Source organism: Andrena cerasifolii, chromosome 11 (assembly GCF_050908995.1).
Source record: "Andrena cerasifolii isolate SP2316 chromosome 11, iyAndCera1_principal, whole genome shotgun sequence".
In the NCBI taxonomy this organism is placed as follows: domain Eukaryota; kingdom Metazoa; phylum Arthropoda; class Insecta; order Hymenoptera; family Andrenidae; genus Andrena; species Andrena cerasifolii.
The window spans coordinates 1,897,577-1,925,015 of NC_135128.1; the positions used below are offsets into that span (position 1 = coordinate 1,897,577).

A 27,439-nucleotide genomic window follows, 5' to 3' on the forward strand; every position below is an offset into this window, starting at 1 on the left:
AGTCAGGACGCCGAAAAAAGGGTGGTCTTTGGAAATTTTTTACTCATAAGCTATAACACATTTCTCAAAAAATCTTTTTTCCATTTAAGGATTGCATCTAGTACCGTGCATAGTAATTTTTTTATTAAAAAATATTTATCAGTAAATAAGTTATTGTCCATCACTCGAAGGTTCTCTGAAAAAAGGGCTTCTGCGGTGACCACTGCTGCTCGAAAGTCGATCATCTAAAATAAGAAATTCAAAATAATTTATTTATTATATTATATTATCTAGTATTTGAACGAAGGATTTTTCGAAATCTTGAGTTGGGAAAAAATGGCTGATGTTTAAAGTAAATGTTTCAATTTTTGACATAAATCGTGCCTGATTTTCGTCAATTAAAAGAAAACTAAGCATCGGATAAAAAAATCCTTCGTTCAAATACTAGATAATATAATATAATAAGTAAATTCTTTTGAATTTTTTATTTTAGATGATCTAGATTATATTAGATATACTAGATGCAATGCTTAAAAAGAAAAAAGATTTTTTGAGAAATGTGTTATAGTTTTTGAGTAAAAAATTTCCAAAGACCACCCTTTTTCGGCCTCCTGACTGAGCATGAGCCCTTAAAAACTCAGACTTAGCAACGTTTTATATGGTTGTAAATGGACAACCTAGGATCTCCAATGTGAGAAGTTTAGAAATTTTTTATACAACATTGATGATTTTTTAGTAATTTTTAATTTATTACCCGAACTAGTGTTCCTGATTTCTCGAAATTTTTTGTTTCTAGAGAAATCCGAGATCAGATCTTCTTGAGAATTCACGAGAATTCTCGATAAAATGGAAAAAATATTACAAAAATTATATTTTTGGATTAATGTTGATAATATTTATCAAAAACACAAGAAACCTTTAACTAATTGTTCATTCCTGTCTAATTTGCACAAGCCTTGTATAAATGGAAAAACAGATATTAAATATAATTGATATATTTATTTATTTGATACAAAATTTGTGCAAAGCGAAACATTAGTTTTTTATTTTAAAATAGTTTTTTAATCTTTCTTTTTTTGTGATAAAATCTGTAGCTGTAGAAAACTTTCTTTCGATTTGAGTGGATGTTGACTTGATTCTATGTAGCAGATCCAAAAGTTATGGAAAATTGGGTCTCCTTCCAGTGGACTCAAAAATGTGAAATTCCTTTGTTAAAGTCCAGAATTTATCGTGTTCTTGGTTGATACTAATTTCTTGGAGACTCTCTGCGATTGCTACCTCTGTTTTCTTAATGGTAATTCTTCATTTTGAGGACCCGTTAATTTTTCAGTATTTTCAGTAGAATCATGGTTACTGTTATATTTTCCGAAAAGTGTAGCTACTTAAAATTTTTTTTACCGTTATATACATATCTGTTGTGGATATTTTGAATCTTTTTGAAGAGATTCTCCATTACCTATACAACAATTTTTTAAGGGATACAATAGTTTTTCCTCTTCTTTTCGATATTTCTTCTTTAATAACCACAAGAAACTTAATTCATTACTTAATTCAGTAGGTATACCATTTTTCTAAATTGTTAAATAAGAATTTAAGAGCACCTTCACCAGTCAATAATGTCGAATCTTCTCTACTGAGATTTTCTATTGTAATTCATATAGGTTCTAATGCTATTAATAACATTTATTATAAATCGTAGATGTGTTTATACGTTCGTTATTAACTAGTAATATACAATTTGAACTAACTGAAAATTCAATTCCGCAAATAAATAAGATCTATAATAATTTTCGTAAACTTAAGTTTCTCGAGAAAAAGAAGTATTTCTTGAGAAATAAGAAATAAGCATTTATAAAATTTCTCGAGAAGAAACACTAGGACATTTAATAATTTTCATTTATACATTTTGAAAAAATCGTGAAAGGAAGAGTTGTTTGATTACTGGAGAATTGCAGGGGGTTGAAGTGCACAGTATGTCCGAACAGATTTACAATTGAATTCTATTGCATTTGTTCATCGTTGAAAATCGAAATGGGCGATTATGTTCAACACTTATGTAACATTATTTACTTTTCTCGTCGTTTATACAATTGTTACTTTAGTTTAGGAATTACGCTTCAATTGTAATTCAGGAAGGTGAATTTTATTTAGAATACGCACTCACAATTTAGATTCCAATGATCAGAACTCACCAAAGATTTTAAATTCGTGTTAAGGGTTAATTGAAATTTATTTAAATTGATGTGATTCAAAATTGTACTCCAGCTTAGATAATTTCAGTTATTAGAAGTTTTCAAAAAAAAAGTGACAAAGGATTCATGATAATTGGACAGACATTTTATTAAAATTACTAAAATATTGAATGTCATAATTGATTTCGTAAACAGTTAAAAATGATGGAATTTATTTAAAGATTCAAAGGGTATGCTAGTTTTCAAAAGTCATTATTAGTTCATACAATTGTAGTCTACAACTAATTTAACAAAAATACCTACTAATGATAAAAGTTGAATAATATTTTATTAATGAAGAGGGCCATTAGGGACTTCATAAGTAGTTTTAATTACAGTCTGATTTTATTACATGTGAAGTTGTCTCAGAATAATTATAGCACATTTTTCAAATTTTCAGAAAATGCTCTGATTTGTTATTTGACATAGAAAAATATCTGAATTTGGGAATATAAATTTATTTGCAAATTTTTTTATTCGTAGCTTTTTTGATTACATAGTAGTTACATTTGTATAAAATTTGTCATCTTCATCGCAATCGAACTTATCATATGGGACAGGATTTAAAGTTAGATGAAAATTAATTTAGTGTATTAGTTTTTAGTATTATTGTAATTATAAGTTAACATTACCAAGTTTCATTCAAATATGCGCTAGAACTACTGAGGGATTCCAGTTCATTACGGTAATTATATTTAATATGTCTCTCGATATGCTAAAGCATCAGGAAAAACGGAATGAAAAATTGCGTAAATCTAATTATACTTGAATTATTTAATTAAACTGAAAATACAATATAAACTTAAATGTTCTTAAATAAACTATTTACATTCTACAGAAATATTTTAATATTAAACAAAGTGGATCCTACCTTTTCAATATTGCATAGAATACATTATTTATTTTGCATTATATTCACCTAATTGTGTGAAATTAAAAAGCAATCTATTGCAATCACATTATGAAAATGATGGAACGTTTCAGTACATAATAATAAACATGAATACCAAAATTCAGGAAATGGAACTTTATTATTTTATTACAAAATAGAGGCATATTATACACAATAAGAAAAATTCATCTAAGCATTATATGACCGAAATTTACAGACTAATGGAAGACATTATTATCTACATATTGTCAAGGAAATATAAAATATTACTTTTTGAAAACAAAAATAAATTTTGATTCATATTGCCCCAAAAAAAGCTGACGCGCGTATACATTCGTCGTTGGTACTCTAAATAATTTGACGCGTTCATTACCATGAGAAATTTTTTAATTAATTTATATGCACAGCCTTTATTGCATGGTTGGCATAGCTGTCGAGGATGCGATATCACTGGCATCTCCAGCCCTCCACAATTGCGTTATCGTTTTTGTTTGCGTATGGAAGTTTATGCCCTAAAAACACGGTGCACATTTAGAACACATAATATTCATTGAAATATTGTCGCGCATAGTACATACAGAATAATACTAAACGCGAAACTAATTATATGGTAACTAAAAATTACTGGAAAATTTCAGCCAGCAAAGTGACAACAAAATTCAAATATATACTTAAATTATTTAATTACATTGGAAATTTAGTTCAACTATCGTTTAGAATAAGTTTACTAACTGTAAGTAACTTGTTTTATTTTGTTTATGACAAAGTATTTTAATATAAATCTAAGGAAATGGAATTAAAGATTTATGTAAAATTGTTATAAATCGCACAGTAAATATGAAGTTCAAGAAATTGTGCGATTTTATCATTTTACTTACATATTTTCCGTAAAAATGATTGTCACCCAAAAAGGAGCCCTTATTTCCCGTGAAACTGAACATCGGTAATGGTACTGGAATAGGAACATTTATACCAACTTGGCCGGCTTCAATTCTATGCGCGAAGGCTCTCGCTGTAGCGCCATTTGTTGTGAACACAGCAGTTCCGTTCCCGTAAGGATTTTTATTAATAATATCAATAGCCTCGTCCAAAGTGTTGGTGAAAATACAGGCAAGAACAGGACCGAAAATTTCTTCAGTGTAACATTGCATCGAGGGCTAAAACAAGGTACAAAATAATTTTACATCCAGTCCAAATTGTACTTAATTCTAGTACATATGCATATAATATCTAACCGAAGTTTAGGTAAAGTTATAACTAAATTACTAATTGGCGCTCATGTACAGGATGCAATATCGTAATGCAAGAAGACATCGAAAAGTCCTTTACCGTTTTGAGATCCGAGACTTCGTTCTCGAGATATTAACAGTTGAATATTAGCGGTGGAATTTCCGGGCCGCGAGGTTTAAAGCCGAGTCAGTTGTGCGCGCGGTGGCTTACACTAGTGCGCACGCAACAGTAGAGCCGACCGTGCTGGTTCAAGCCGTAAAAATGGGTTAGCGACGCTAACCCATTTCTAGCTGTTCTACTGTGTGTGTTCTACTATTGGTATTAATATTTCTGTATTTTGATGACATTCAAAGATTTTTAATTTTAGTACACTCTGAATTTTTGATAATTTAGATCAGTTTTAACTCATCTGGTAATTATGATGGGTTTAGAAAAAATTAGGCACCTACATTACGGCGTTGTTCCATTTACAATTTCGCATGTTTCGATAATTCGGTCGACTAAATAAACTAACAACAATTGCTGAGAAAAAGTGTATACCTCATATCAATGTATGCAGTCAATTAGAACAAATATTATATGAACTAAATGAAAAAACATGAGTTCCAATTTATCGTTATGAAAACTTGAAGATAGCCTCCCCTAACCCCCCACGACTACTTCTTCACATTTAAATCGCATTTGAGATAAAAGTTGTCTTCAAACAACTTGAACGTAATGTAAATGAATAAAGCATTATTAACGAGTTTAAATATTAAATGTGAACCGAAATTCTCCAAAATTTTCTACAGAACGAAAATATTTTTGAGTTCCACTACGACAGGGTTGACTAACTGGTGGCTCGCGGGCCACCGGGGGCACCTCCGCCTTGCTGCCACGCTGAAAGGTCTCCTCCATATCTACCAGACTCTGTCGATCGCAGTTGAAAAGAGAAGGAAAGAAGGAGGAATCCACTGCGATCGTCATAGTCTGGTAGGTATGGAGAGGGGCCGTTCAGCGTAGCAGCAAGGCGGATGAGCCCCCGGTGGCTCGCGAGCCACCAGTTAGTCAAGCCTACACTACGATGTTTGTATGCATTCATATTCACTTAGCAATTTAATGTTCACGTACAGATTCATTATTCCTACTACTACCTTGATCGACAGCAGACAGTATCCATAAAAAGCATCTAATCAAGATTTTCCTCTACAACTTTATTTACAACTAAACTTTAAAACTGTCTTTTCAATATCACTGTATTCAATTTGCAATTTCAGTTCGATTTTTGTTAACTTCTCTTTTCTTTATACTTATTAATATTATACAATAATCCTTTAATACTAGCTTCTGAAACAAGCGTACCTTCACATTCGTCAGCACCGTTGGGCCAACAAAGTTCCCTTTCTCGAAACCTCGAACAACGAGTCCCCTGCCATCGAGAGCTAATGTGGCGCCTTCCTTCACTCCCGCCTCTATTAGGCTGTGTATCCTTTGTTTCGCTTGAGGGGATATAACTGGCCCAAGATCAGTACCAGGTATATGTCCAGCATTGACTTTCAACCTTTTCGCGGCCTCCGCCAATTCCGGCACCCAGTCCTTCGATTTACCAACGAATATGGCCACCGAAAGCGCCATGCATCTTTGGCCAGCCGCTCCAAAAGCAGCGCCCACGAGTTGAGAAAGGGTCTTGTTTTTATTCGCGTCTGGTAAAACGACGCAATGGTTCTTGGCCCCCATATTACATTGCACGCGTTTGCCATGCGCGCTGCTCTGTTTGTAAATGTACTTTCCCTGTAAAATGGAAAATGGACGTATGTTTAGATAACGCTGCTTCATGAGAGGAAAGCTTTACAGTAAACTCTCGCTATGTGCTCATTTCTACTATGCGTTAAGCGTTCGTCGCTATCCCCACCACTTCTTGGAAGCCTTCGGTCGAGTGCGAGAGAACCCGAAAGCAAACGAGAGGGGACGAAAAAGTCGACAGCGTCGGTTACGAAAGAGAGAAAGTATGATATTTTGTCTCGCTTCGTCTTTCACGTGCCTGCGCTCTGTCTCTCTTTCGCGTGCGTACGCTCTGTCTCTCTCTCGCGCGCCATCGACGGCTCGGAAGCATCCACGTAAAGGTCGATTTATACAGCCACCGAGGACGGGTCAATACTATGATTACTTATGACCATTGGCCGATGAGCGCTCGCCCAGTGCTCGTCTGGTGCTCGTGGGGTGCTCGTGAGGTGCTCGTCGGGCGCTCGGCGGCCAATGGCCACAAGCTAACCATACGCTCGGCTCATCCCCGGCCCGTCTCCAATGACGTTGACCTTGATATGCGTTGTCAATGTCAACATTCTGAACAATTTTTCCCTATACATGTAACCGTCGCTCAGCCTCAGTTTTCGAAATATTCGCAAAAAACTGTGATCGGTAGTTGATTCGGGATAGATGATTCAGCCCCCCCCCCCCGTGAAAGGGGCCGCCAACTTTTGGGAGATTTAAGACACAAAAATGTGTAAACCTCGCAAAACTTGGTGGCCCCTTTCACGGGGGGGGGGGGGGCGCTGAACCATCTAACCCGAACGAACTACCAATTACAGTTTTTTGCAAATATTTCGAAAACTAAAGCCGAGCGACAGTAACATATATAGGAAGAAGTTGTTCAAAATCATGCTCCCGACAATATATGGCAGAGGCCAACGTCATTGGGGCTGGGTCCCCTTTATCTGATGGTAACACATAGTATGTGTTGTGTGTATGTACAATTGCGTTAATCATTACTATTTCGATCATTTGCTGTAACAACGACACAACTCAAATTTTGCAGTTTTTGATTCATTGGTATACATAGAAAAAGCGATTGTTGTCTAACAGAACTTTTGAACCCGTTTTCCCAAAAATCGTGAATTTTTAGTTATGTCGTTGTTGCAGCAAATGAACGATATGTATAATTAGTTTGCCACAGTGAGTTTGCTTCCAGTCCTTCGTATTGAAATTTGACAGTTATAGATTGTGGGGCACGACTGCTCAATGAAAATAATTATCTACTATTCAGCTACGCATAAATAGCTTTTCAACACATAAGCGCTTTTAATTATCTGACATTAAAACTAATTTTTTAAATATTATAAGATATATTTGTCTAACACTTGCAATAATAATACGACTTTATACTCAATACAAGCGCGCACACAAGTACAGAATTAGGGAAGTAGGGATTTTCTAGTGAAACAAACAAATTCAAGTAACTTCTTCACTTGATAAGCTATTCAAATTTCTTTATGTAAAGAGCATTGTAATTATCATTAAAAGTGTTAATTCTTAATTTGGAAAAGATTTATCATATGATACAATTTGAATGGAAATCGGCGAATAATTTTAAGCTTTGACAAACAATGTGAATAATAGAACATATAATAACAGTGGTTAAACGAAAGTTTAAAGTGTAGGGAGTAACAAAAATAACACAATTTGACCAGAAAAAAAATGTATCTTAACCCTTTCGTGACTAGCCCCCGATTATATCCGACTTCCACTAAATGCTTCATACTAGTTAGCGCCGGTTACACCCGGCACCCAATAAATACGTCACATTGGCTAGCGCCGGTTATATCCGGCATTCACTAAATGCTTCACAGTGACTAGTACCGGCAGTGCTGCCGGGAAATATGTTACCGTGTGGCGGTATAGTTAAAAGTAAGGTAATTAATCAGCAATACCAACGAAATCCTCTAAGATTATACAAGGACACATTGGGAGCTCCAAAAACTCGAAAAACTCTTAACGTATTCGGTGTGCACTGCTCCTAATGTCACGACGACCCGCTCCCAGCGATGCACCGCCGCCCAGTCCCGCCGTCGCGATAAGGTTAAAACGTAACGTAAAGCCTAACATTGCAGGTAATTACGCAGATAAGTAAAAATACAAGTTTCAAACTTTCTCTTCACCACCGCTGTAAGCCAAATAGGAAAGAACACAAAAGAGTTAGACTTAAAAACTTAATAATCTAAACCTCTTTCGCAGCAATCACAGATTCATTCATTGATTCGATTCAACTGCTCTTCATGCATGCGATATATGTTTCCCGATGCAACGAACATGAATATACCCTCGACGATAAAACATACCGCTTGATCGGAACCAACGAAAGAAACCGCCTTGATGTCTGAATGCTCGCAGATAAAATCAACAGCGGCATGCTGACCGTGGATAACGTTCAACAATCCCGAAGGAGCACCAGCCTTGGTGAACAGATCGGCCAGGATCATCGAAGCACCTGGCACACGCTCTGATGGCTTCAAAATGGCGGCGTTCCCACAGGCAACCGTCACGGGAAACGACCAAAGGGGTATCATCGCAGGGAAATTGAATGGACAGATGGAGGCTGTTATGCCAAGAGGAACTCTGTAGGAAACTATGTCCATATCTGTGGCGATGCTTGAGGTGCTTTCGCCCATTTGCAGGGTGGGAATTGCAGTACAGGCATCGACTACCTCTGCAACATAAATCAACACCCTTTACGATGCCGGGTATACGGAACGAGTTTGGTGAAATTCTGAGGTAGGTATGAGACCTGTGCATCAGAACGGAAATAATGGATCGAAGAAATGAAGGAATTTTCGGTTCATTTGGTGAAATGTTTAGATTCGATTAATAACTGAATTTCTTGAATTTGACTGAATTGGATGAATTGGATTTGGACCCGCGTTGAATTAAGTGTGTGTTAAATTATTAAGAATTGGAAGTGTATGGGGTGTAAACGTTCGGAACCACCGGTTCCTGGAGGAGAAGGGATTTGTTGCACCGTCGCCTCCGGCGTAACCGTAATCTCTAAGGCCGGTTACGCGCAATGGACTATTGTGAGGGCAGTTGGATTAGCGTTTCCAATGATCGAGGATGAAAAGAAGAGGTGCGTTTCGTCTTGGGACCGTCAGCCAGACTCATCGGTAGGTCTACAGTCGGCGGGCCCTGCCCTATATGCATAGGACCCGAGAGCACCAAACTTGGAACTTGTATATAGGGTGCCCCAGAATCGAGGGAAAATCCGGAATAGGCAATACCCTGATGTAAGACGACATCGAAAAATCCTTTACCGTTTTGGGATTGGAGGCTTAGTTCTCGAGATATTAACAGTTGAATATTAGCAATGGAACTTCCGGGCCGCACGGTTTAAAGCGGAAACAGATGACGGAGAACAATGACCCCTAATACACACACGCAGGAGGCGCCCGTAGACTATTGTTCTACTGTTGTATCTACGCACCTCCTGCGTGTGTGTGTGAGCGTGCGCTACCGCGCGATACTGACTAGGTTTTAAAAGTTTAAACTGCGCGGCCCAGAAGTTAAACCGCTAATATTCAAGTGTTGATATCTCGAGAACTAAGCCACAGATCCCAAAACGGTAAAGGATTTTTCGATGTTTTTTTGCATCAGGATATTGCATATTCCGGACTGCTCCTAAATTCTAGGACCTGTATTTATGAACAAGACTGGAACTTTAAGATATATGAGAAAGAGTTAGGAAGATTAGACCTCTGGTGGCGCTAGCGAACGCAGCTGGGACGTTAAAATGAACTGACATGGAAAAGTTACCAATCTGAAAATATTGATTTTGATGAAATTTCGCTTGAATGTAGAGCATATTGTGGTATGCAAAAAGCATTATTTTTACGGAAATTCGCTTTGTGGGGGTGATGTCAGCCCTTAAATTTATCGCGTTTTTTCGTTCTTTTAATATAACTTCGTAACGTTGCGAGATAGAACAACACTTTTCATATAGGAATTGTTTTTATGCTTTATCATACTGTTAAAAGAAATTTGTTCCACCACATGTTATTTATAACTATATGAATGATTTAAGATTACATTAGCAATAGAATAAAATAGCTGGGTGCCAATGTATAGGGGAATTTGATGGATGTTATGAACAGAAATGTCGATAATTGGTATGAGCATAAGTTTGAAAAATTGTTTTTCAGTGGATGAGAGAGATCCGATGGTACAGGACTAGGATTATTCCATTCACAGTGATTGGATGGTATTGTCAGAATATAGGTAAACATTAAAAAAAGTTATGAAGTTAATAAAAGTATTTATAATTCGGATATGTAAACGTATTTGAATACTTTTCACATTGGAGTTTGCTAAAATAGGGCAAATTGTATGTATTAGTTAACTACTAATTTTCTTATACAGAATTCTTCTATTTTACCTATATTTTGTGAAGGTTATCCATGTTAACAAATTGTTATAAACTAAACTATAATATAATCAAAAAAATTCTACGATACATTAATCTGCACACTAGTTTGTTTAAAAGCGCATTTTTATTCATTCCTGTGATATATATATATATATATATATATATATATATATATATATTAAAATGAATGCATTTGCAAAACGAACGTATAATACTGGAATTAACAATTGATTATAGATTTGGAAAACGCAAAATCTAGAACAATTTCATCAAACGAACTATTAATTTGAATTCGGCTTATCAATAACATAATTATTATTAAATGTAACAATCAAAATACTTGTGTAACAGTTAACATTACACATGATTAGAAAACATTACAAACTCTTCAAAAAGGTGCATCTGTAGTCGCTTTTTCGAAAATATAGAAACAAAAAATTTTGCAGAATATTCCAAGACCGTTTAAGTTTTTCATCATAGATATATATAATTTTACTATATAAATTTTGTAATGACACTTACGCAGTCCACGAAGAACATCTCCTTCAGCATCTGCCATTGTCTTTCCATTTTCTTTGACCAAGTTCTCTGCAATTTCTTTCTAGAAAAAGTAAATCCATACACACATGAAAACATGTATTTTACATAGGGTAAATCAGGAAGTAATGAATCCTATGTGTGAGATGGACCACCTACATAACTTTTGAAATACTCGTTAGATTTCACGACCATAACCATACTTCAGTTCTATATGTTGTACTTCCCGCCAAAAGTTTATCTAATTGCGTCGTATTCACATATATATAAATATTTCATCCATTTAATTGAATTTAGATATAAACGGGCAACATGTTTTATTAAGTTTCACTGCATTGTATACTCTGATTTGAACAACAAGTTGTGTATTGTGAATTACAGACTGGTACATATGACCCTTCAAAATAAGATAGTTAAACCTGATGAGGAGGGGTTAAGTTAGACCACTTATAATAACAGTGCTGTGTTCCTATTACGTCCGAAACCGAGATGGTGATGATTCCTGAACGTAAAGGGATCTTTGCCTCGTCGCCTCCGGCGTAACTGTAATCCCTCGAGCCGAGTCATGCTTTTTGGAGTACTGTGCGGGGTAGGTGGATTGGTGTTTTTAAAGATCGAGGATGAAAAGAAGATGTGTGCATTTTTCGTCTTGGGACCGTCCGTCAGCCGAACTCATCAATTGGGATTGGCAAAGCTGCGATATACGGCTACCTGGTGGCGACCTACTCCTGCAGGTTCTGATTTTCGCCAATATTAGGATCCAATTGAGGGGATTAGCTGAGCTGTGATACGCTACCTGGTGGCGAAAATCAGAACCTGGAGGAGTAGGTCGCCCACCAGGTAGCGTATCACAGCTTTGCCAATCCCAATAAGGTTATAGCTGACGGACCCTAGCCTAGACGCACGGGGACTAAGAAAAAATAACGTGGAGCTTGTATATATGCGAACGAGATTGGAAGCTAGGATTCGTGAGAAGTTTAGACCTCTAGCGGCGCTGGCGAAGAGTAACCGGCGCGACCCATGGTGGGATTGGGACGTCACAGTCCCAAAGTTGCGGGTCTTTCCGGGACGTGCAATATCCTGAGTCCAAGTTCAGGGGCGCGCAGTTTAAAACCGAGTTAGCTGAGCGTGGAGCACTGACCCTCTTTCATGGTTTGAACTAGTGTGGTAGACTCTACTGTGTGTGTGGGGCGGGGGGGGGGGGGGGGGTATGTATCTAAGTGTGTATCCTGCATGCGCGTGAGAACGGTTTTTATATGCGTATTTTCCAGAACAATATTATAATTTTTGTGTTATTGAACATTATTACTGTAAGTTCATTTGCTATACTACATCATAAGTAAAACCCTTTGCTTTTTATTCAGTTAAATATAGAGAAATGCTACCTTTAAAAATGTGGTGCATCACTCCCCAATTTACCCAAACGGTAAAAATTAATTAGACTAAATTTCAAAAATAAAAAATAGTTATCTAAATATTAAAACGAATAACAGCTCCATGTTGTGATAATAATATCAATAGATATTAAATGTCAATATTAATTAATATCATATAATTATCACTTATAGCAGTTAGTCCCATGATGCAACATGTACGTACATAAATAGTTATGTATATAAATTCCTTATTGGGTATAGGTGAGGTAGAATATATTCGTTGCTAAAACAATTATTTACATGCAGGTACCTATAGTTCATGAGAGAAACTATTATTTCAATTAAAGGCTCTAACTTGATAGATCGTTTAATGACATAATAAATTTGCAGTTTAGTTAATTAACGTACAGTGTGTTCACGTATAAGTGCTTGATACTTAAGCATCAAAGTCTGCCTGGACAGTACGCTCGTGTTTCTCCACTTTTCATACGCTGTTTTTGCACTTTGCACGGCCGTTTCCATTTCCTCCTTCGTACATTTTGGAGTGCGGCACAACAGCTCGTTCGTGGCTGGATCATGAACGTCCGTGAATTCCGTGGCCTTCGATTCTGAAACAAATCGAATTCCTCTCGGTGATTAGAAATGACAATGGATTGTTTCTTTGTGCAATTTTTACAAATAATTGCTGCAGATTATTATTCTACAAATTACATTAATGTAACGTAAATGTACTATTTGTAGGAAATCACGTCTTGCAACATGACATCCGATATTGGGACCAGCAGGTAAACAACAGATTTATAGCAGGAAACTGGCGTTTGATATTTCTTTTTTACAATAGCAACTCGAGGTCATACCACTATTTCTTAATTTGTTAAATGTTTGTTTGAAAGAAAATCTTAAGCCCACAAAATGATTTCGAATCGAAGGACATGCCAGAATTGCTACGCATTGTGAGACAGCTGGCACCAAGACAAATCGATCGATCCTACCATTTTTATCCTGAGAACCAGAGGAGAAAACCTTAAAAAATGGACTTAAAGTTTGTAACCTCGAGTTTGTCGGCAAAGAAAGTGTTAGTGAACTGGCCATGCAGAAAAATGTACAGCGTGTTCGGCAACAGGTGTCAGAAACTGTAATCGGCAATTCTACATGCCGAAATAAGAGGGAAATCAAGAATTACGAAATTGCGTTTGAGGCTTCGTTTCCGTATTATTAATTGTTAAATATGTATATTGTTATGAATATATATAAATATATATTGTTGCTGAAATATATGTGTACGTATACTTTTGTGTTAGGAATAACAGACGCTAATAAAAATAATTTTTACAATAATACAATAGAGTTTAACATGTACAGTTTCGTTACAGAAGTTTCACATATTTTTAAGTGAGTAACAACATACTTAGTTGTTCCTTACAGCTTTGAAGCTTGCTGTATGTATAATTAGTCGTATTTATCTGGCTCTTCAAAGTTCCACATTAAGACGATTCTTGGCATTAAATCCCCTTAAAAATATAGCGCCTTTTCTATCCAGTTTCAATTAGGGCTGGGGCTATTCGAATAATTTAATATTCGAATATTTTGCAAGTATTCGAATGCTACGAATAAACTTCGAATATTTGAGTATTTGAATGTTATTATTCGAATACTATTCTGATGTATTCGAACAGTATGGTGTGAAGTGGGTCAAAATTAGCTTACAAGATTTCACCCTGACAAATGAACCTAAAGAATTTGATTTATACATCACACCATACTATTCGAATACATCCGTATTCAAATACTTAAATAGTTGAATACATCAGTATTCGAATACTTAAATAGTCGAATACATCAGTATTCGAATACTTAAATAGTCGAATAGTATTTGAATACTTGGATATTCTAATTATATTCGCCAAATAATTGGGCAACTGAAGTATTCGAATATTCGAATACCGAAAAATTCGACAAATAGTCCCAGCCCTAGTTTCAATGGGCACTCCAACAGTACCTACTGGTGAACAATTGCCTTGAATTAAAATGCATCCGGAAGTGCACTGTAAATATTCATAAGGGTCTGTATCGTGCGAAAAGTAGGGTACAGAATACCTTATGTAGCGAGTATTTGTTTCATGAAAATCATGCTCGATAATAATTCATCGTTCTTTTTCAGTCCATTCCAGGTTATAGAAGCTTCATTCAATGACGCATGTTCAATAATATGAATAAAAGAATTTACATAAACAAGCAAACTAACCGTGTATTGGAAATAACATTCAAAACTTATTCTAAATCAGCTATTTATTCAACATTATTATATTATGCATTGAATGTAATTTATAGAAATGTATCTGTGAAAAAATATTATCACCCCATTTCATTGCAATTTTAATTGTTTATATCAAAATGTTATCATTAGTGACGCGAACTTCGGTTAAATCCTTCTCAAAGATGCAATATACGTACTTAGAAATTCATTTAAAATTATTAATTATGCATATATGTATTTTTATATGTAAATTTTTTTCCAGGTGAAAGAAATTACGGAGTGCATTTTTGAGATTATCAACATTAGTATTGCTTTTTTTCGTTAAAGTAATATTGTAAACTTAGGAAACGCGGTAATATCTATTGATACAGGATTAAGAAAGTGGGCTAATAAGTGAATCATCCCCTTGTAGCCAAATATGTACCTGCATGTTCTGCAATGTCTGTTTCACCATCTATTCTACTGAAAGAACACTCTCCTTCTTTAAACCAGTCATTTTAATTTCAATGCGATTGAAGGACCAATGTTAATTCCCCGTGGTTGAGCTGACCTCGTTCAGGATTTGTTACCTTTGCAACTGAGTGCCGACTATGAAGGACCACCCTTTGGTAGGGAAGTATGTTCAATTGATTTTCAACTATTTATTTAACACAAATTTAACATAGACAAAGTTAACAATGTATTTAAAACAAATGGCCTATGTGCCCACGAGGTCTATCTAGTTCTTCCGAACACTGTTGGCCCGATAATTCACAATACAGGGTGTATCTTAAACACTTGGGACCCACTTCAATGATGGACGGGGGACATAATAACGATGGAAAAAGTTTATATAAAATAAACATGTGCCCTATTTGACCTTGTTTCCGAGTTGTAACTATTTTTATACTCCAGTACTGTGCAACTCCTTACTTTAATCAGCGCAAGCCTGCAGTCGTCGTGTTGTAAATTTTCTCAAAAAATTTAATAAATGTGACTAAAAGGTGGTGGTGCACCGTTATGCATAAACCACATGCGACGTACGACATCAAGTGGTACTTCTTCCAATACTTCAGCCAATTGTTTGCTTAAGAAATTTACAGAAAATTAACCTGTTAATTCCCCATTACGGAAATCAAGTCCAATTACAAAGTTATACAAACATTTCATCGATTCAGTTACCCTATCTTTGTTTACCATTAACCCATTAACTGCCAATTTTTTTTTTAAATTTTTGGCCGGATATGTTATATATATATGCACAAAAAGTTGTGTAACAGTATAATTATATTCAACTTATGTTTTGTTTTGAAAATATTCGATATTTTTAAAAAGTCTCAAATGGGGATTGTGGCAGGTTGCATGAAAGAAAACTGATAAGAAACTCTTTCTTTTATTATATGCTTTATTTGATACACACAAAAATATCTGTTATTTATGCCATTTTTCCATACAGTCCGTTCCGTTCAACTTACAGACGCATTTCAAATTTGTTCGCTTGTTGTAAAGGAACGAAGCACATAATATACACTTTCTGCTACACACAATATATATATATATATATAGAATGAAACTAAACTGTCAGGTGTACCAAAATATTTATTGGCGCCGAGTGGTGTACGTAAAATTCCAAAATCTCCAAATGGGGATCGTGGCAGCTAATGGGTTAAAAATTATTGGAGTACAGAAATGGTTATACCTCGGGAACAAGGTCAAACAGGGCATATGTTTATACACATGTGTATGTATGAACTTTTTTCATCGTTTTTATCGCCCCCGCCCACCCATTCTGTACATGTATTTTTCTTGTGATAGTTCAACTGCATTTTGCTACTTTAGAGGGTATACCTCCTCGAATGTCTCAGTAAATACTCAGTAGCTGTTTTTCAAGGGGAATAGGTACTTATTTGCCTACAATATGGAAAGATTTTCTTGACAATAAAAGTGGCATGTGCTTTAATTAAACCACTTGCGTTGGAATGACGACCTATGCACGTGCTGCCCTCTCAGTGCCACACTTGGTACAAACTCTACTTTGTATGTTGAATATGGTAAATTTTCTGTATTAACTTGAAACAATGCCCTACGCTTGTTTAAACTATCCTTTTTACTTTTGTCAAACGAGTAAACTACTTTATGTTTAGCTCTTGCTAGAACTCAATAGACACCAATTAGTTTCCAATGCGAGTTGGTTGAAAGTAGCTGAAGGGAAGGACATGCACATTGCACTGTCATTTTGGTAGCAATATTGTATTTGTATTTTTTGTTTTCCTGTGTGTTAGAAACACACAGGATGGCGTTTCAAGCATTTCGCTTATATTGCCCAACGAACGAACGATAGTCATTTTTCCCTTTTCCCTCCTCTCTCCTTCGGGTCCCAGCAGCAGCGACGCACCGGGACACAGGTGATGGTCACCCATCTTACCCCAGTACGCCGCCCCGTGATGATTAACTTCGGTGATCTTACGGGAACCGGTGTTTCCATCACGGCCATGGCCGCTGGTTGGTAGCAATATTCATACCATTCATGTGGTACTTGCCTTCTAATTTGCACACAAAGCCAACATTTTTTAAGTGACAGTAGCTGGTGGAACAATTTCATTTAAATTACTGAGCCATTTCTACAGATGTTTCAGTCAAATTTTGTTCAACGTGTCCTCGATATGTCTTCAGTACACTCACGTCAGTAACAGGATGACCTGGTTAATTGATTAATCTTGTCGTATTGTTTTCTTTTGTGTCATAATAAAGTACTAATTTTAAATGGACTGTTTCTACTTTTTAGTATACAGGGATTTTCATTTCAAATAGGAATTAGTTTTGGGTTATGAAATGTTAATCGTGTAACGCAACCTTCACTGACTAATTGTTGTTAGCTTCTGGTAAAATTAATTGATGAGGACCTAAAACAATTTATAGTAAATATAAATTTTTTTTAAGTTGTATGCCACAGATATGCTTTTAGCAGTAACTGATGCGTTACCATTTCGAAATGTAGGGTAGACTGGGGGCGGTAGTAACACTTTGACTTTGGAATACGATTACGCAAGAACTGTCACAGTTAAAACAAAAGTCCCTGACCCCGGATCGGTTGTAACACTGCACGGAGCCGATAATACAAGCACAAATTTAACTTTACAAAATTAAAATAGTTATTGATTTTAATTAGAATAATAAATGAAAAAACTAAAATTTATACCAAATTATGCGGTATCGCAATTGGGACAGAAATAGAAACCGTTTTGGTTGGTACATTCTTCATGTGATCAATCCTTACATTCAGTCCAGTGCACTCATTTTTCATTTGGTTTGTTTGTGCTGCGCTAGCTAGAGAGCAACCCGCGGCCCGCGGGCCGCATTTGGCCCGCCAGCCGCTGACCTCCGGCCCACCTGAACATTGGCATATATCTTTTGAACTGTAAAAGATATCGGAATGAATTTTGCGCCAAAAAATAGGTTAAAATTATCCCTTTCTAATGTTGTATAATTTTATATTTTTTACGTTTATTTAATTTTTTCATTTCTGTTAATTATGATTAAAAAAATTGAAAACTGCTTGTTTGGTACTTTATTTAATGCCCTTTTAAGTGATTTTTAATACAATTGTTTAATCGTTCGTCATCGAGTCGATTACGACCATCATTTTTTAAATTTTCATTCTTGAGAATAGTTGCTCACCCGCATACGTACTAAAAAAAAGAAAAACCATCTCAAACGAAGAAATATGCGGAGGAGATACAGAGATTACAAAAAGATTTCAGTTTGCGATTCAAAAACTTCCGCGAAAATCAAACAAGTTTTGATATTTTTTCATCACCCTTTAATATAAATACTAAAGCGAAAAGAATTCCTGAAGAATTTCAAATGGAGATAGTCGTTTTAAAAAACGACACAGAATTAAGGAATAAATTTCAGAATGCTAGTCGTATTGAGTTTTACAAGCGGTACTTTCCGGCTAATAAATTTCCATTGCTAGCTACCCACTCCAGGCAAATAATGAGCTTATTTGGCAGTACGTATGCGTGTGATCAACTATTTTCGAAAATGAAAATTTTAAAATGTGATCGTCGTCATCGACTCGCTGACGAACGATTAAATAATTGTATTAGAGTAGCAGTTTTGAATTTCGCACCCAATATGCCAAGCTCGTTAATGAGAAACAGAATCAATCATCTCATTACGTAAATATCAATGGTTATTTAAGTTCATTTAATTAGAAAAATATACATACATATATGTACCTGTTTATATTATAATATGTAGGTATATATTACTGTGTATATATTACTAATAAACATTACATCAAATTTAAAAAAAACGTTTTATTGTAAATCAATGTCAGGAATAACAAATTCAGCCCATAAATTCAAATTCTTGGATTAGTTATATTTATGTATTTAATATTGTGGCCCGCGTAGTGTAGTAGGTTTCCACTCGTGGCCCACTTCGGACAAAAGGTTGATCACCACTGTGCTAGAGGATTCCATGCAAACAAGACAATATTGTTGACCCCGACTAAATTATAAATTTTGATTAACGAGACACTTAAAAGTGATAAGTAACGATCAGTATTACTTAAAACTGGGCAGATTAAATATTAAAAAAAAAAGAAAAATACGTACTTGCAAAGGGAAGATTTATATTACAAATTTAAATTAGTAAGAAAAAGTTACTTTAGGGTATCGAAAAGATATTTTCTTCACTATACATGTCTATTGTGTATCTATACTACTAGGACATGGATGTGTGTATTCCAAATGTCGTTCTTTATCATATATTCAAAATTTGTGATAATATCTATCATATGTTCTGAGATATTTAACGTATTACAATCGCCCCCCTCTTACTATCGCCCCCGGTCTACCCTACTACATTCTTACTTATTTTCAAAAAACAAAATAACTTTAGAATAAATGAAGCAAGTTGCGAAAATAAAATCAAATAAATATTAGACTCCCCTTGACTACAAACAAAAGAGTTGCGAAAAATTTAATACATAAATATAAATTGATATAATATAAATGAGAAAGCCAAAACTAAATTAATATGTGATAAAAGAAATACGAAAACGAAAAACACCAGGAGTCATGTATCTTTTAGTGATTATGATCTTCCATGTACAACAATTTCTATTTACATGATGAGTTTCCATACATTATTTCCAATACTATGAACCTACTTCGTAAAATAATGAAGCAAACAACTGTACATTCTAATTAATAAATTGTTATTAAAGAAAATTGTCTAAAAATATACAGAGACCAAGCACAAATCGAAGGAGAAATTTGTATTTTAAAATTGCTAATCAAAAATATTACAAATTATCTAATCAAAGAAACAAATATATGTCTTATGAAACTTCCCCCAGGTCAATTATAGTTTTGTAATATTGTAACCACTTCAATTTGAGTTCTGTTAATTACGCTGTATAATTAGTAAAAACGTATGGTATATACAATTTCTAATTTACGTCATTAAAGAATATACATACATTAATTAAGCTAATAATCATTTTCGATTGTATTTCTGTTTTCACCGAATTCTAATAATAATGCACAGTCGATCGTTGCTATAATTCGACAATTGAAACCTGGTTCCTTTAAAAATTTATTCACGTTCAATTTATATAACCTTTTTATGCAACTTTTTATACTGTAAGATAATTACCTACGAATTGGCCATCAATGTACATCTTAACAGTTGGTACGCTACAGCTGTAAGTCCTTGTGGCAAATCGCGCCTAAAATATCATTTAGTTCATGTTAAATAACTTAAATCCAACAATGAAATAATGAATGATAATGAATCTTACATTAATTTCATTCGCGTACAAAAATTATTTCAGTAAGTTCTAAGCCTAATCTCGAAATCTCCATTTTGCAAATAAAGTAAGACACTCGCGTAAGCAATTCAATTGTGCAAGTAAATTTTACTTTGTAACATATTCACAAATGATACCCATCCACGTAGGTATCATATTATCACAATTAAAATCATTTAAGACTCCCGTGCAAATGATCTGCAATGGGTAAGTATACACGCTTACGTGCTACTGTGATAAACAATATTATAGTTTACAATAAAATATTCTCCCCTTAAACGAAAATATTCAAAATGTTAAAAATTATATATTCATGTTTCGAAGTGGTACTTAATTCTTACATTGTCAATGTCTAAATTTCAAAATCGTTCTCAAAATTCTTTACCTAAGTAGTGTTCATGTCAAGGGCGCCCGGAGACTTTTTTCCAGAGGGGGGCAACTTTGGAATGATGGTAAAGAAAAATATACCCCTCTTGCTTTTTTTAACACATAATTAAAATTTTAAAACCGAATTTTAAAAATATTCCCTTTTTAGTATAAACTTAATAAAGATCAGTTTTGAAAAATAAGGAATTTTTTCTCAAAAGCCAGGGGGGCAACTACCCCTTTTGCAACCCCCTCCGGACGCCCATGGTTCGTGTATATGTATAAATACTATTCACGGCGCCTCGCCACTTTTTAATATATATAACTAAATATAATAATATTGAAACTACTAATGTCATCAAAATATGTATTGAAACAAAACGGAACGTAATGAGAGTAATTTTTTCGGTGTTATACGTATGTTGAAATGAGGAGTCGAATGAAACTGTTAAAATTTACAATTAATTATGAAATAACTGTATTATTATGACTATTATCTTTCTTGTCCCGAGAAAATTATTATAAAATACAGTGTATTAACTGAAACTTTTATCCCATACATTTTTGTGTATATAGGGAACTTGTATTTTCTTGACAGTAGAAAAAAGTTCTAGTTAAACAGGAACAATTTTTCTGCCCTAAAAAAATTAAAGTTGTGACAAGCAGATTTCCTGAAAATGTAGTGGAGTAGATTGATCTGAAGTTGAAATCTTAAACCGTTCGATGAAAATCTATACGTTTATATAAAATTGAAGTTGCATTCTTTGAAATACGGTTTCTCAGTAAATATGAACTGTACGCACAAGTGTGTTACATCACTTTGTTCGTCTTGGCGAGAGGACGGTTCTAACGTTTTTATTTTCTTTAAATACTGATATTTCAATAATAGTAGATCGGGACACGACCGCCAGGTGGCGACCGGGCGAGCGCTTCTCGCTTGCAAAACAGCACCGCGACGGGAATAAGTGGCCGAGGACTCTCTAGTTTATAGATTGCAGATTACAGATTATGGATCAGTCACGCTAATATTTCGGGCGAAGCCGAGATGGGGGATGCTAGTAATTATATAAAAATCACAATGTGCTTTCTTTTCTATATTTAGCCTGCTTTCAATTCCTTAAATACTACTAATTAAAAAAATATTCGTAACTCATGTTTTACCGTTAAATATCTCTTCGAAATTATATACATGATTCTCCAGAACTTTTACTTAATCGTACATAAAATACTGATAAAACTGAACTCGTACAACAGAGTTAAAGTGTTAATATTCAAAGTTAACTTAAAACAGAAAAGAAATGATTTAAAAGTTATAAGTTCGATAAATAACTTTTATTTATAAAATTTAACAGTTTCATTCGACACCTGGTTGAAAGATAGAGCAAGCAGCTAAACAGCAGAATTTGTACTTTATATCCATTCTTCCGTCAACAGTTGTAATTTATCTGCCGATACAACAAAAATTTAATATCCATTTTACACCGCGTTAGATTATTTTGGAGCGTATTTTATTCAAATTAAATAATAAAAGAAATATGCAAGAATTAGCAAACTTCAAAGTTCACAAACCTCGGATTGCAAAATATTTAGTCATAAAAAGATAAGAAATACCTAAATAAACATAAAAAAGTATAACTTATGAATAATAAAGATAATACCAATGCTACGGATACTGTCATCGTAATTAAAGATGAGATTATAAAGACAAGTGTGGAAAAAATGTAGGGTAGATGTCCCAATTACTGCCAATTTATTTATTTTATGTAATGAAAACGTAACGTATAAAAAATGTACAAAAAACTGTTATTATTAAACGGAGATTCTGATTGACATAAAAATAAAACAAATATATATATGTACTCATATGTACCTAGTGCTTAAACAGTAATATTTAAAAATGAAAGTGCCATTTGAGCGTCAAAAACGCGACGACGTTAGTAGGAAGTGATGGCGAAATCATACTAAAGAAAGGGCCGCAATTTTACTATTCAACCTCTACCTATTGCATAAAATGAATTATTCCGGTCTATAAGAATTAATGATATAACGAATAAAATACATAATATTATGTTTCAAACTGAGACGATTTTTAGGTTAAACAACACGTGAAATAATTAAATGAAGTTCAGTTATAATCTTAAGGTGGCAATAATTGGAACATCTACCCTATATTAGATTTAAATTGTATTTTAGATTTATTCTTATTGATTATTATTATATATGATAAATAACTTTTATAATATTGTGAATAAAATATCCATTGCTTTCCCGAATAAAAACGAAAATACAGCATTTGAGTTTCACAAAGGATATTTCTAACTATTTAATTCGCCCACTATTCATTAAGGACGTGACTTCTCTCAACCCAATGATTAACTGTGTAATCCCATGTTCGAGCACGCAAACGTAGTGGATCGATGCAAAAGCGAACACTGCTTGTTTCAGGGGACTGAAACTGCATCAGAATAACGATCAGATTGTCCTGGTTCTCGAACCGCCGAGACCGAGATAAGAAGTCCTCTACTGAGCGCAATTGTTTGCTTCGCGCGCGATAAATGTCCCTCCGCCACGATATTCTGATTGTCGAATCGATTCAGTCTGTGTTCCACGTTATGTAAAGTGTGCAAGCTCTATTACACGCGATTGGTAATGACATTCCCCCTTACAAGCGCCACTGCCATGACAGGTTTCGTATCGGGGTCAATTGGAACCAAGTTGCATAGTAGGGCGGGGTGATACTATATTGGCGAAAATTTAAATTTGAATTTTCAGTTGGCCTGGGTGCGGGATGGTTGTCTTTTGATTGCCCAAACATACCTGTGAAAAAAATTTGGAAAAATATTCATGTCTGCAGATTCCTTTTTCTCCTAAAAATGATCATATAATCGTATAAACATGACCATGTAATCATATATTGATTATATAATCATAAAAATGATCATATAATAAAAAATCATATAATCATAAAAATGATGATATTATCATAAAAATATCATATAATCATAAAAGTGATCATGTAATAAAAAAAATCATATAATCATATAAATGATCATATTATTATATAAAAATGATCATATAATCATAAAAATGATCATATTATCGTATAAAAATGATCATATAATCATAAAAATGATCATATTATCATATAAAAATGATCATATAATCATATAATCATTTTTATGTGAAAAAGGAACATGCAGACATGAATATTTTTCCAAAATCTTTTTACAGTTGTGTTTGGTTAATCAAAAGACAACTATCCCGCATCCAGGCCAACTGAAAATCCAATTTTAAATTTTCCGCTTCGCCCTATTGCATAGTCTTTCGTGAAAAAAAGTATATAATTTTTTAACTCAAAAGGGGACCCCATGAAATGTTACATACAAATTCTAATGAAAGTTTGATGAGCGGATAGAAAAGTGAAAAATATTTGAGCCATGTTCAAATATTTGAATAGACAATCAATAGTAGGTAAATAGTAATGTAAAAAGAAAAGTGGTGTTTGAAACTTTTTTTAACTAAACGTCAGATAACCTGATTTCTAGGGACAACTTGTTTTTTACGAAAATTTAATATCTTTCATTACTTATTTATCATTGCAAACTACATTCTGACGAGTTCAATAATCATAATCTAGCGAGGTCATTGAGATCGCGGGTTGAGAAAGAAATAGTTGTATCGTTTACATAGCGTTTACCACAATTTGTGAAGACTTTTTGGACGTCGGGTTTCAGCTTCTAACCATCTTTTTTATTTGTTACAGTATTTTGTGTAATTAGTAGATTTGCAGTTGTGGTATTTTTCTCTATTTATTTATTAATATAATTTGAAGGCGTGTACGGGAAAAACAAATTATTGGTGACCATTGGATAACGCAAGACGGATAGTTTTGTTAATTACAATTTTTTAATATTGTTCTGTTAATTCAAATTGTATAAAATATCGATTAATTGTACTAAAGTAATAAACAGGAATTAATAATGATTTTCAAAATATAATTTCTTTCCAGCACCACGAATTCATCATTGAATTAATTATTGCAGCGCCAATAGGAATACCGTAATTATGTATGAACCGCATAATTCATGATTTTTAGTTTATAAAGAAAGATTATAAATATACATGTGAAATTAGCATTTTTAATAGTTAATGAAAGTGACTTGGAGGTTATACAACCTGTGACCTCTTTTACACTGTTGTGATTTTAATTAAAGATTCAACAATAGTTCCCGATATTCTTCACGAATAATTTTACAAAAATATTGTACTATTACATTAAGAAACTTGCTTCGTTTCTTCTTTGAATTAAAATACCTTGCGCAAAATATTTCGGAACATCCGCGTGATTGATTGAATTGAATTAAATAGAAATATTGACTGGGAACTGAAAATTGAAAACTGAATGAAAAACGAATGAATAAATACCTAGTTGTTTTATTTACCGTGACTGTTTCAATATTACATAACACCATGATGTAAGGATATAAGGGTGTGCTCTCGCGCACCCTTTTCAAATTAGCCAATAACGTGCTCATCCCAAGATCCTTCATATTGGATTGTCAACTAATAGGATAGAACGAATTTATCAACATTTCGATATGCGTCCGTACACTTGCATATGCATTCATATACATACATATTTTAATATGGCGGAAATTAGGAATGCGCAGTAAAAGACGAAAATGAGCCACTCAGCGAGCACACCTTATATCCTTACATCATGCATAACACCACGATACATAGTAATTTATGATGCTCATCTATCTATTGGTTGATCATAGATTAATCAAAAGAATATATTTTCCTTAACAATAATTGACAGCATCAATTCATAAATGCAGGGCCGTTCCTGGGTTTTGGCCACTCAGGTGCAAAAACAATATTGCCACCCTTATTAATTAAAAATTCTTTAATTAAGAATTTAATATGCAGTGTTTACTTTCATATCTATGCATACATAATTTTGAACAGTTTCGATTATTATTCTTATTAATGAAAATTTTACATACAGAAACGGCCTGCGGCCGCCCCTACGTTTGGCCGCCCAGGTGCGGGGGTCCCTTCTGCACCCCCGCCAGGAACGGCCCTGCATAAATGTATTTACATAACACATACTTATAGCAAGGAATTATTTTACAGTCAGAAGGACTTTAGTCTTACACATTTCAAAGATAAGAGAATCTGCTAATATGTAGTACCTATGCTAATATGTGATATAATTTATTTTGATCTTAATTTTGAATTTTCTGAAGGTAAAATTATGCACCATACCTAGGATTTTTATATGCATGTAGCTTAATAACAATTAAGCTCGTGTGATTTTTAGTTTTATGTGGAAAATTTTATAATTATTTTGTAAATAAAATCGCCACATCACTGTGTTACCACAAAAACTAAGCCACAAATGAAATATTTAACGATTAAACTATTTTAAAATTGCATCCATAAGTTTGTTTACAACCCACAGTAGTACACAAAAAAACACATGCCTATTGAAAGACACTTATTTCACTGACAGAAACATATCTTTATTCTATGGTCAGAAATATATTAAAAGTAATATCTTACATTTATTATTTTCAATTGCAGTGCTAATAACATCGAACTGTTTCCCTTTAAATAACGCCTAAGAGGAATTCGAAAATTAAAAATTCCTTCTCTATCATTTTGCAATTTAACAAAGCGAAATCAGTGCACATTTTTATTAAATGGCAATACAAATTATATCACGAATTACCTGCAGTACCAAACTATTCAAAATAATAGCTACCTAACTTTAAGTTAACAGTCAACAGTCTTAACGTTACAAAATAATTAATGCAATATAAATGCACGTATATTCCGCTCATATATATAATCAATTTATCAGTGACTGGTGACATAGCCAATAAAAAAAGAAGAAAAACGATGCAACTCTTATTACTGTCTTACATCAATTTATCGCGGCCAATTGAGAACTTGTATGCGTTTAAATACACCCATTCTCGAGACGACAGGACTTTAAATTCAACTAACATGCATTGAACGTACTCCTTTGCTAACGTATTCTAGGGACGAGACCGTAAACTACGAATGGAGACATAGTAAATCTCTCTAACGTACCTCGCACTTGGCGATTCTTACGAGGAGCGCCATGCTTTCACAACACGTCAGCAACTGTCTGTACTTGAACTGAGTCGATTCACTGAAAAAATGGCCTTGCCCGTAGCGAAACTCTCAAGCTGATATCTTCACCGAGGTTAATCGCGTCTGTTTACAACGACTCGTAGGGTCGATGCTTTTAGGAAGGTTCACGCGTGAATATCAGTCTCGAAGACATCCGAGACATTCACGAAAATGGCCGAACCAAGCATTGGCCCCGTGATCGATTCGAAATTTATGCCACTCTATACTTGGTGAAATGAGAAACGTCGAACACCTCAACCTGATTTTTGTTTTGTATAAACTGGCTTCGTCGGCATTTAATAGTACCTACACGCGATAAGAGAAAGATATTAACTATGAAGGGATACTATATTCGTGCTGGATTTCAAAAATCATTATTTGATTGGTTGTTTTAAAGTGGGTGGTCGAATCGAACATTACAATTGACTGCTTAGTCG

The 27,439-nt window shown here is 34.3% G+C and overlaps 1 protein-coding gene and 1 long non-coding RNA gene across 3 annotated transcripts in view; both read right to left on the reverse strand.

The window, feature by feature from the left end:
- Positions 1-27,439, reverse strand: part of LOC143374596 (uncharacterized) — a 362,323-nt gene that overhangs the window by 252,220 nt on the left and 82,664 nt on the right. The gene's annotated exons all lie outside the window — the stretch shown is intronic.
- Positions 3,223-27,085, reverse strand: LOC143374556 (putative methylmalonate-semialdehyde/malonate-semialdehyde dehydrogenase [acylating], mitochondrial). 2 transcript variants are annotated; one of them, XM_076822783.1, is made up of 8 exons: positions 26,940-27,085; positions 20,318-20,390; positions 12,823-13,022; positions 11,024-11,102; positions 8,427-8,794; positions 5,674-6,102; positions 3,981-4,259; positions 3,223-3,614 (listed from the first exon to the last, which is right to left on the reverse strand). In XM_076822783.1, exons 1-8 carry the CDS (start codon positions 26,970-26,972, stop codon positions 3,513-3,515), a joined length of 1,563 nt encoding a protein of 520 aa, XP_076678898.1. In that variant the 5' UTR covers positions 26,973-27,085; the 3' UTR covers positions 3,223-3,512. The 2 variants fall into 2 exon arrangements, with proteins under 2 accessions (XP_076678898.1, XP_076678899.1); XM_076822784.1 differs by lacking the exon at positions 20,318-20,390 and having other exon boundaries at positions 26,940-27,084.